At 45.8% G+C, this 12,561-nt stretch overlaps 1 protein-coding gene across 1 annotated transcript in view; it reads right to left on the reverse strand.

The window, feature by feature from the left end:
• LOC309564013 (neuronal acetylcholine receptor subunit alpha-7-like) overlaps positions 1–12,561 on the reverse strand; it is a 324,105-nt gene that overhangs the window by 144,291 nt on the left and 167,253 nt on the right. The window contains exon 7 of the mRNA XM_082268638.1: positions 7,574–7,768. Coding sequence (XP_082124764.1) covers positions 7,574–7,768 — 195 coding nt within the window. The remainder of the gene's footprint in view (positions 1–7,573; positions 7,769–12,561) is intronic.

Below are 12,561 nucleotides of genomic sequence, written 5' to 3' on the forward strand. Positions count from 1 at the left end.
TCATTCTGAAGCAGTGTGTGTTAGTGAGAGCAGGGAGAGCTGCTGCTGCTGCTGTTAAGCTAGGGACAGTTAGTCAGTGTTCCTGGTCTTGCAGTGTTCTTGGTCCACTACTGCTGTAAGGACAGCATCCTGACAGCACCCCAAAAAGCCCTTCTAAGGGCTGGTATTTGTGTAATTTATATATATATATATATATATATATATATATATATATATATAGTGTCCCCAAAAGCCCTTTTAAGGGCTGGTAATTGAGTTTTTTCTTCTTATATATATATATATATATATATATATATATATCTAGTGTCCCCAAAAGCCCTTTTAAGGGCTGGTAATTGAGGATTTTTTTTATTATATATATATATATATATATATATATATATATATATATATATATATATATATATATATATATACATCTAGTGTCCCCAAAAGCCCTTTTAAGGGCTGGTAATTGAGTTTTTCCTTTATATATATCTATTGTACACTGCAGTTGCCTGCCCGCTGTGTGTGAGAGGCCACAGACCCACCACAGACTGTACTGTGTGCACACCACATTTCGGGTGGCACAGGCACAGTACCTTGCATTTTAAAAAATATTTTTTTTTTCCTCTGTCATAATTGCAGTGAGTGCTGTGTCAGGTCCACAGAGTGCACTGTACCCACTGCAGTGCACTGCCCACCACTGATATATATACGGTGGCACAGCATCTTGTTGCAAATTGAAAAAAAAATATTTTTTATTATTGCAGTTGCCTGGGCTGCCAGTGACTGTCAGGTCCACAGAGTGTACTGTGCCCACTGCAGTGCCACTGCGTGCCCACCCACCACTGATATATAAGGTGGCACAGCAGCTTGCAAAGTAAAAAAATATATATTTTTTTAATAATTGCAGTTGCCTGGGTGCCAGTGACTGTCAGGTCCACAGAGAGTGTACTGTGCCACTGCCCACCCACCACTGATATATAAGGTGGCACAGCAGCTTGCAAAGTAAAAAAATATATATATATTTTTATTATTGCAGTTGCCTGGGTGCCAGTGACTGTCAGGTCCACAGAGAGTGTACTGTGCCACTGCCCACCCACCACTGATATATAAGGTGGCACAGCAGCTTGCAAAGTAAAAAAATATATATTTTGTTAATAATTGCAGTTGCCTGGGTGCCAGTGACTGTCAGGTCCACAGAGAGTGTACTGTGCCACTGCCCACCCACCACTGATATATAAGGTGGCACAGCAGCTTGCAAAGTAAAAAAATATATATTTTGTTTATAATTGCAGTTGCCTGGGTGCCAGTGACTGTCAGGTCCACAGAGAGTGTACACCCACCCACCACTGATATATAAGGTGGCACAGCAGCTTGCAAAATAAAAAAATATATATTTTGTTTATAATTGCAGTTGCCTGGGTGCCAGTGACTGTCAGGTCCACAGAGAGTGTACTGTGCCACTGCCCACCCACCACTGATATATAAGGTGGCACAGCAGCTTGCAAAGTAAAAAAATATATATTTTGTTTATAATTGCAGTTGCCTGGGTGCCAGTGACTGTCAGGTCCACAGAGAGTGTACTGTGCCACTGCCCACCCACCACTGATATATAAGGTGGCACAGCAGCTTGCAAAGTAAAAAAATATATATTTTTTTTATAATTGCAGTTGCCTGGGTGCCAGTGACTGTCAGGCCCACAGAGTGTACTGTACCCACTGCCCAACACTCCTATAGGGTGGCACAGCACCTTGCACTCATAGTACAACACATTAAAAAAAAATGACAGGCAGAGGCAGGCCACCCCGCAAGGGCCGTCGTGGTCGTGGTGCTGTGATTTCCTTAGGCCGTAGAATAATGCCCAGTGTTCAGAGGCCACCACAGACCCTGAACTCAAAAAATTCTGAGGACATAGTTGACTGGCTTACACAGGACACCCAATCGTCTACAGCTTCCGCTCGGAACCTTAATGCACCATCCTCCTCCAGCTCAGCTTCGGGCACCTCTCAATTTACCACTCGCCAGCCCGCCGGCACCACCACCAACACTAGCACCACAGCCGCTTCACTTGATCCGTCAGAGGAGTTATTTTCACATCAGTTGGAAGAAATAAGTGATGCGCAACTATTAGTGCCAGAGGATGTAGATAACGGGGATATGTCTCAGTCAGGCAGCATTATACACATGGACGTACATTGTGATGATGATGATGATGTTGTATCTGCTGCTGCTGCCTTTGCTGAGTTGTCAAGTGAAGCGGCTGATGATGACGATGTGTCTGTGGATGTCACCTGGGTGCCTGCTCGAAGAGCAGAAAAAGAGGGGGAAAGTTCAGATGGGGAGACAGAGAGGAGGAGGAGGAGACGAGTTGGAAGCAGGGGGAGGAGGTCATCGCAAGGAGCTAGTGGCGCAGTCAGACAGCATGTAGATTCGGCACCCGGGGTCAGCCAGACAGCACGCCAATCAACGCAAGCTGTTGCCACCACCAGAATGCCGTCCTTGCAAAGCTCAGCAGTGTGGCATTTTTTTTTGTGTCTGCCTCTGATATCAGCGATGCCATTTGTAACCTGTGCCAAAAGAAACTGAGTCGTGGGAAGTCCAACACCCACCTAGGTACAACTGCTTTGCGAAGGCACATGATCTCACATCACAAACGCCTATGGGATCAACACATGAGTAAAAGCAGCACACAAACTGAAAGCCACCATCCTCCTCCTGGTCCAGCATCTTCAGCCACGTCAACCACTTCTGTCCTCCATGCCCCCTATCAACAACCCGCCCCTCCGCCTCTCAACTTCAGCAGTTCCTGCTAACCTGCCCACAGTCAGGTGTCTGTCAAGGAAATGTTTGAGCGTAAGAAGCCAATCTCACAGAGTCACCCCCTTGCCCGGCGTCTGACAGCTGGCTTGTCGGAACTCTTAGCCCGCCAGCTTTTACCATACAAGCTGGTGGAGTCTGAGGCCTTCAAAAAATTTGTCGCTATTGGGACACCGCAGTGGAAGGTACCCGGCCGAAATTATTTTTCACAAAAGGCAATCCCCAACCTGTACTCTATTGTGGAAAAGGAAATCATGTCACGTCTGGCACACAGTGTTGGGGCAAGGGTCCATCTGACCACTGATAGCTGGTCTGCAAAGCACGGTCAGGGCAGGTATATCACTTACACTGCGCATTGGGTAAACCTGCTGGTGGCTGCCAAGCATGGAATGCGTGTCTCTGCTGCAGAGGAGTTGGTGACACCGCCACGACTTGCAGGCAGGCCTGCTGCCACCTCCTCTACTTCTCCTACTCCATCCTCTTTGCTAACCTCCTCGGCTGAGTCCTCTTCTGCTGTTGCGTCTTGCTCCACACCAACTGCACCCCCAGCTCCCCAGGGGCTATTCCACATGCCGGATACGACAGTGTCGCGCTGTCTTGGGGTTGACTTGCCTGAAAGCAGAGAGTCCCACCGGACCAGCACTACTGTCCGCCCTGAACGCACAGGTGGATCAGTGGCTGACCCCGCACCAACTGGAGATCGGCAAAGTGGTGTGTGACAACGGAAGCAATTTGTTGGCGGCATTGAATTTGGGCAAGTTGACACATGTGCCGTGCATGGCACATGTGTTGAATCTGATTGTGCAACACTTTGTGCAGAAGTACCCAGGCTTACAGGACGTCCTCAAGCAGGCCAGGAAGGTGTGTGGCCATTTCAGGCGTTCCTACACGGCCATGGCGCACTTTGCAGATATTCAGCGGCGAAGCAACATGCCAGTGAGGCGCTTGATTTGCGACAGCCCGACACGTTGGAATTCAACACTGCTAATGTTCGACCGCCTGCTCCAACAAGAAAAAGCGGTCAACGAGTATTTGTATGACCGGGGTGCTAGGACAGCCTCTGCGGAGCTGGGTATTTTTTTGCCACGTTACTGGATGCTCATGCGCAATGCCTGTAGGCCCATGCGTCCTTTTGAGGAGGTGACAAACCTAGTCAGTCGCACCAAAGGCACCATCAGCGACATCATCCCATATGTTTTTTTCCTGGAGCGTGCCCTGCGAAGAGTGCTGGATCAGGCCGTAGATGAGCGGGAAGAGGAAGAGTTGTGGTCACCATCACCACCACCAGAAACAGCCTTACCATCGCTTGCTGGACCTGCGGCAACACTGGAAGAGGAGTCTGAGGAAGAGGAGTCAGAGGAGGAATGTGGCTTTGATGAGGAGGAACACCAACCACAGCAGGCATCCCAGGGTGCTCGTTGTCACCTATCTGGTACCCGTGGTGTTATACGTGGCTGGGGGGAAGAACACACCTTCAATGACATCAGTGAGGACGAGGAATTGGACATGAGTAGCTCGGCATCCAACCTTGTGCAAATGGGGTCTTTCATGCTGTCATGCCTGTTGAGGGACCCTCATATAAAAAGGCTGAAGGAGAACGACCTGTACTGGGTGGCCACGCTACTAGACCCCCGGTATAAGCAGAAAGTCTCTGATATGTTACCTAATTACCGGCAGGCGCAAAGGATGCAGCAGCTACAAAATAAGTTGAAAAGTATGCTTTACACAGCATATAAGGGTGATGTCACAGCACAATGGGAATCCAACAGGGGAAGAGGTGAAAGTAATCCTCCTCCTACCACCAAAACCACGCCGGCAAGTACAGGACGCTTTACAGACGTCTTGTTGATGGAGGACATGCAGAGCTTTTTTAGTCCTACGCATCGCCACAGCCCTTCGGGGTCCACCCTCAGAGAACGACTCGACCGACAGGTAGCAGACTACCTTGCCTTAACTGCAGATATCGACACTCTGAGGAGCGATGAACCCCTTGACTACTGGGTGTGCAGGCTTGACCTGTGGCCTGAGCTATCCCAATTTGCCATTGAACTTCTGGCCTGCCCCACTTCAAGTGTGCTGTCAGAAAGGACCTTCAGCGCAGCAGGAGGTATTGTCACTGAGAAGAGAAGTCGCCTAGGTCAAAAAAGTCTTGATTACCTCACGTTTATTAAGATGAATGAGGCATGGATCCCGAAGGGACTGACAGTGGGGGATGCATTTGACTAAAAAAGGCCTGGTGATGACTGAGATGCCTTGGGCTAAAAATGGTCCACACGCTGCTGTATTTATTCATTCTCTGCATGCCGGATGACTTACGTGATGTCTCCGCCACCAACTACGGTTCAAGCCGCAATGTTTTAGTGCACTTCCTGCCTTGAAAGCCTCAATTTTTCAGGCCGCTGCTAAAGCAGCGGCTGCAACAATACCTACTTTTTCATAGATGTGTACATGCCTAATTTTTCTGGCCTCTGGTGCTACACTGTGGCTGCAAAAAAACAAAAAACAAAAAAAAAGGCACATACATGTGTCAATTCCCCTTTGTGATCGTTACCTTGTCGTGGTGAAGGGGCTTGCGTATCACAATGAAGCGATCACCTCTAGGAGTGTGTTGGCACACCCCAGATGATAAGGTCGTTGCTTCATTGTGAACAGACCAAAAGCGATCCGCGGGATAATTTTTCATAGAAAAAACATTCATTTTCTTTCATTCTTTCTGCGGAGCTGGGTATTTTTTGGCCGCGTTACTGAATGCTCATGAACAATGGCTGTAGGCTCATGCGTCCTTTTGCGGAGGTGACAAACCTGGTGGTCAGTCGAACCCAAGGCAACATCATCGACCCCATCCCATATGCGTTTTTTCTGGAGCGTGCCCTGCGAAGACTACTGGATCAGGCTGTAGATGAGCATGAAGAGGAAGAGTTGTGGTCCCCATCACCACCAGAAGCAGCCTTGTCGTTGTCAATTGCTGGACCTGTGGCAACGCAGAGAGAGGAGTCTGAAGAAGAGAAGTCAGAGGAGGAAGGTGGCTTTGAGGAGGTGGAATACCAGCCACAGCAGGCGTCCCAGGGGGCTTGTTCTCACCTTTCGGGGACCCTTGGTGTTGTACGTGGCTGGGTGGAGGAAGAGACCTTCAATGATGTCAGTGAGGACAAGGAACGGGACATGGCTAGCTTGGTATCCAACCTTGTGCAAATGGGGAGTTTGCGGTTGTGCAAATGGACTGACTGACTGTTAAACGGGGAGTTTGGTCTGTCAGAGTTTGGTCTGTCACTGTGAAGCGGGCGACGGGCATAACCCTTACACTACTTGACCGATAAAACATCATACCTGATCGTATTCACACACTGGATGTTTTAAAGCACGTTATTTCAAACAATTTAGGAATGTTAGGTGATTTACGCCCTTTATGGATCAAAACCCGACTCTGCGTCAACTACGTAATTTTCCATGGGAGTTTTGCCATGGATCCCCCTCCGGCATGCCACAGTCCAGGTGTTAGTCCCCTTGAAACAACTTTTCCATCACTATTGTGGCCAGAAAGAGTCCCTGTGTGTTTTAAAATTCGCCTGCCTATTGAAGTCTATGGCGGTTCACCCGGTTCGCCGAACGGCGAATTTTAGGCTCGCGACATCACTAGTGGTAACCTTACAAGCAGATCTGAACAAAATAATGGGGTGGGCAACTACATGGCAGATGAGGTTTAATATTGAAAAATGTAAGGTAATACACTTGGGCGTCACAAACGCAAGTTACTCCCTGGGGGGGGGGGGGGACCTCTGGATGAATCTAAGATGGAAAAGGACCTGGGGGGTACTAGTAGACAATGGCATGCAATGCCAAGCTGCTGCAAGAAAAGCCAACAGAATACTGGCATGTATAAAAAAGAGAATTCACTCCAGAAATAAAACGATAATTCTCCAACTCTACAAGACTCTGGTCTGGCCACATCTTGAATATGCCGTCCAGTTCTGGGAACCGGTCCTCAGAAATGATTTGCTTGTAGGATGAAAGGATGTGCCTCAGAAAGGATGTGCTGAGAGTCCAGAAAAGGGCAACAAAAATAATTAGAGGAATGGAGGACATCAGCTATGAGGAAAGACTACAGGCATTGAACTTATTCTCTCTGTAGAAGAGACGCTTGAGAGGGGATATGATATCAATGTACAAATACCGTACTGGTGACCTTAGCATAGGGAACAAACTTTTCAGAAAAAGGGAATTCAATAACACACGGGGCCACTCACCTTGATGAGACGTTTGTTGCAGCACTTTGAGTTCAAACTCAGCAGAAAATGTATTATCATTATTCACATTATTCAATATCTACCTTGAGAGATCAAACACATGTAATGTAACATGTAATGTTACTGTTTACAATTCTTGTAGTAGTTTTATTATTCTTTTAATTTTGAAGCATAGCACCACTTCAAATTTGTAAACAATTGAATTTTAGATATGGGAACACATCGGTAAGTTGTGAGCAGCTGCTTTCTATTTCTTATATTATGTGGTAGCGCATAGGATTCTATACCTACACTTATCAAAAGGGTAGTGTCACATTTTGAATTTATAGATATTTGTTTATTACATGTGAGAACACATTTGAGTGTTGGCAGCTTCCCGATGTTTTAAATTTCTCCTATGTTTGATGTTTATTGGTAGCCCACAAGTAGCCTGATCTTCAGACAATATTATAAGACACAATTCCGAAACTGAGAACATATTTTATATATATTTTCCATTTTTACTTTGAAAATCATTTATTACACACCTAGAGATATCTTCTCTCCTGAATCAGCGGGCAGGAGGAACACAAGCAATGCCAACCCAGATATAAGGACACAAGGGATCAGTAAATTTAATCCATAGTATAAAGTGCGTCTACGCATGGTCACTGTGTAGGTAACATCAGGGTATGGCTCCTTGCAGCAGTCATAATATAGTTCATTTCTTTTCCCCGGCACATCTACAATATATAAAAGATATTGTAAAAAAAAAAAAAAAAAACAGATCATTACCAGTAGTACCTTTAGAAGACTTTGCATTATAAGAAAAAACCTTAAGTTCTTTTAAGTGGAAGCATTTTTTGGGTAAAGACATGACTGGAACTTGCTCCACAGATCCCACCCACAGCTATTATATAGTATTTGACTATTACATTTGGCTCATTCTTTGGCTTAGAGCAGGGGTCTCCAAATTTTCTAAAGAAAGGGCCAGTTTACTGTCCTTGAGAGTTTAGGGGGGCCGGGCTGTGCCCAGTGGGAGAAAGCAATGCTCGATCTTTGGTATTACAGAGGTATAAATAGTTAGTGTCGTTAGAAAGGAAACGTGCGGAAGTTTTGATGTAAGTGTAAGGAATTATGCCCTGTGGTTGGTGTAAGTGTAAGGAATTATGCCCCATGGTTGGTGTAAATGGAAGGAATTATGCCCCATGGTTGGTGTAAGTGGAAGGAATTATGCCCCATTGTTGGTGTAAGTGGAAGGAATTATGTCCCATGGTTGGTGTAAGTAGAAGGAATTATGCCCCGTTGTTGGTGTAAGTGGAAGGAATTATTCCCAATTGTTGGTGTAAGTGGAAAGGAATTGTGCCCCATCGTTGGCATCAGTGGAAGAAATTATACCCCATTGTTGTTGTCAGTGGCAGGAATAATGGCTCAAGGGCCGCAATAAAGGCAAGCAAAGGGCCACAGTTTGGAGACCACTGGTTCAGAGGAGAGCTAAAATCTATTGAAATCAGATTTCCATTAGGCATTCTTCATGCTATGGTAAGCTGATCTCTAGGACTGATTTACTAAAACTAAAGAGTGCATAATCTGTTGCAACTGTGCATGGTAGCCAATCAGCTTCTAACTTCACCTTGTTCAATTAGGTTTTGACAAAAAAAAACTGTAAACAAATTGTTTCTATGCAGAGCTGCTCATTGCGTAAAAAAGACCAATTAATGCAGTTAGTTAAAACATTAAATGTAATTTTAAATGCTACTAATCAAAGTAAACCTTAAAAGGAAGGGTAAGTCTATACATGTTGACAGTGCTGGATGAGAAAGGAGAGTGAGTATATGCTCCCACTGTGTTGACATCTTGACCAATGCTACAGTGATGTCATACTTCTGTACTGTTTGTCTGCATTGCCTGGATCAAAATGGGCTTTAGATAATTGCAAATGCTTTGAGAGATTCAACATTTCACATGTAAGTATTTCAGCTGGGCATTAAAGCGGAGTTCCACCTAAAAAAAAAAAATACATAAAAATACCACCGGGACAGTCAAGGCTAGTGCATTCCACAATGGATAGCCTCTGAACTGTCCTGGGTTGCACTTACCTGCAAGAAGAAATACTTACCTTGAAAATGTCTTCTCCAGCGCTGCCATCTCAGGTGTGGGCAGCTTGAAGCCAGCGCTTCTGCGCCCTCTTCCATCCTGTTCGGTCCCACGATGCACTGTGCCGGCCCCGCCGTCACTTTCCGGGGCTACAGCGTCATCCCTGCACAGTTTCTGGGCATGCCCAGAAGCTGTTTAGCAAGGTATGACAGCGCCTGCACCGGAACTGACTTTGGGGCCGGTGCAGGCGCATTGATTCCTGGGAGCGATGACGTTCAGCTCCCAGGAATCATTGCAAGCCAGGAAGTGACGACTCGCCGTGGCCACCGAGGGGAGTCTACTAACTGCGGGAAAGGTTTATGTTATTTTTATTGTTTTTTTTACTAGTAATGGCGGTAATCTGCGACATTGCGGTGGACAGATCGGACCCCTAACTGACATTTTTGACACTTTTAGGGGGACCACTGACATTACTACAGTAATCAGTGCTAAAAATATGCACTGTTACTGTAATAATGACATTCGCAGGGAAGGGGTTAACATTGGGGGTGATCAAGGGGTTAAATGTGAGCTTAGGGGAGTGATTCTAACTGTGGGGGGCGTGGCTTGTGGAATGACCATAGAGACATTTGATTCTATATAGAAGGGTCACATGGGCTCTATGATCATTCCAGGGAGAAGAACGGTCAGCTGTGTTTACAACAGCTGACCGTTCTTCTCTCTCAGTGTGGAACGTTCGCGGGGGTCAATCGGAGCCGCCTGACCGCTGCATCGGCTTCCCCGCTGACGAGCGAGGGCGGGGGTGGGAGCATGCTGCCGGCGGCGTGCGCTCACCTCCCGAGAGCGAGCGCCGTACATGTACGGTGATTCGCCTGCCGCAGTGCATCTGCGGCGGCCGGTCATAAACTGGTTAAACTTTATGAAAAATTGACTCATAAACACATTTTCTAATACATCATAAACACTCCTGACAAAATTCTTTATGCCAAAAAGATCATTCTGAAGGCAATACACCTAAAATCGCGTATACAGCATATAGGAGATCTTTCTATACAGGCCAGAGTTTCTTACTGTATATATGTTGATGGAAGTCAGTGTTCAACAGCTTGAAATAGGTTATGTGAAAATTCTCTCATTCCTTCTCTTGAGGAATTAGGTTCTAACTGACAGATGGTGCTAAAAGGGTTTCAGTTACATTTCAAATCAATGCTATGAAGTGTATAGAAACTAATAATAGAATTAAAACATGCATTCAAGGAAATCTGAGTTTGAAAATGTATATGCATTGACCTAAATGTGTGTCAAAGGTAAAAAAAATATCCTGGAACATCTGCCCAGTTATAAAAACAAATGAATGCAAAAGGAAATATAGTAAAAAATAATAGGAATAGGAAATAAAGTATAAATGAACTAATATGAATTCAACATAAAATCAAGTTTAAATAACAAGAGAGCTATAATTGTTATGCATTAACATAAGCCAATATCCGCCTATTAAAATAAGGAAAAGTCTTTTAGGCCGGCCATACACGGTGCAAATGTCTTTCCTGCAACCACATGTTGCAGGAGAGAAATTTGCATGATACACCCATCAACACAGACCGCACTGAAAGCGGAATCAGCAATTGTCTTCTCCCGGGGAAGCCGTCCCCGCTGGGAGAAGACAGTGATTGTCACTAGCAGCTAAAGCAGCCGCTAGCGATACTCGCAAGAGAATTCCCTCAGGCTGGTTGTACCCAAGTTTGAACGATCGGTCAACTTGGTACATTCAGGCTGCACATGAATTGTTCAAATCTTGGCCGGTTGAGCAGATTTGAACCATGCATGGCCGGCCTTAATTTTTTTTTTTTTTATATTATGCTCAAATTACCAGGTAGACAACACATTAGATAAGATTCTATGAAATCCCTAGGCTGGCCATACATTATATAATTTTCTTGTACAATTTTTCTTTAGATCCACCAAAACCATATAATATGAGGTCAAACCTAAACACTTACAATTTGTATGCAATCAGGTTGGCCCTTGCACAACTTAGTTGAAGGTAAATCTAAAGGAAATTGAATAAGAAAATTGTAAAATGTATGGCCAGCTTATAGGCCTTGAATCAGCTTGATCTGGCTAGATAGCAAACATGGACAAGGCAATGAAGCTATGAACTCTCTGAATAACAACAATTACTTTTACCTATTATATTGTTCCTTCTTGGTTTTATGCTTGAACAGTCCCTTGACGTATCTATTGTGTCCTTTATTGCTTGTAACCGTAAGCAAATTTTGTGTCTGTATAAACCTAATCATGACAATGCCAGTGGCATTGCAATGGGGGTGTGGGGGGGGGGTATGGACCGCACCCAGGTGACACCCGCCAGAGGGGTGACACCGAGGGCCAGCCACCAGATTGCCTCCACTTCAGCGCTCACTAACACAGCATAGCTAAGCAGGAGCCCGGAAGCTGAATGAGAACACCAGAGAGAGACATAGCAGCAATGAGAACACCGGAGAGAGACATAGCAGCAATGAGAACACTGGAGAGAGACATAGCAGCAATGAGAACACCGGAGAGAGACATAGCAGCAATGAGAACACTGGAGAGAGACAAAGCAGCAATGAGAACACCGGAGAGAGACATAGCAGCAATGAGAACACTGGAGAGAGACATAGCAGCAATGAGAACACCGGAGAGAGACATAGCAGCAATGAGAACACCGGAGAGAGACAGAGCAGCAATGAGAACACTGGAGAGAGACATAGCAGCAAAGAGAACACTGGAGAGAGACATAGCAGCAATGAGAACACTGGAGAGAGACACAGCAGCACTGAAAAGACAGCGGGAGTTGCTGGAGTTAACTTTCCAAGTTACCAAAAGGTGATTGGTTGCTAACAACCAATCACCAGCTTGGTAATATGAAAAATTAACTCCAGCAGCTCCTCCCTCCCTCTATTCAGCGCTGCTGTGTCTCCTGCTCTGCATGCCTGAGTAAAGTAGGAAAGGGTAGAGCTGCGGTGGAGCTGTGTAATGTAAAGGCATCCAACAGTGCGGAGGCTGTGTGATGTGAAGGCATCCAGCAGTGCAGAGGCTGTGTAATGTAAAGGGGTCAAGCAGTGCTGAGATTTGTGTAATGTAAAGGGGTCCAGCAGTGTGGGGAAGCTGTGTAATGTAAAGGCATCCAGCAGTGTAGGGGAGCTGTGTAATGTAAAGACAACCAGCAGTGTGGGGAAGCTGTGTAACGTATAGGGGTCCAGCAGTGTGGGGGAACTTTGTAATGTATAGGGGTCCAGCAGTGTGGGGGAATCTGTGTAATGTAAAGGGGTCCAGCAGTGTGGGGGAGCTGTGCAATTTATAGAAGTCCAGCAGTGTGGGGGAGCTGTGTAATGTATAGGGGTCCAGCAGTGTGGGGGAGCTGTGTAATGTATAGGGGTCCAGCAGTGTGGGGGAG

The sequence above is a fragment of the Pelophylax lessonae genome (genome assembly GCF_965119305.1).
Source record: "Pelophylax lessonae genome assembly, chromosome: 1".
NCBI classification, from domain to species: domain Eukaryota; kingdom Metazoa; phylum Chordata; class Amphibia; order Anura; family Ranidae; genus Pelophylax; species Pelophylax lessonae.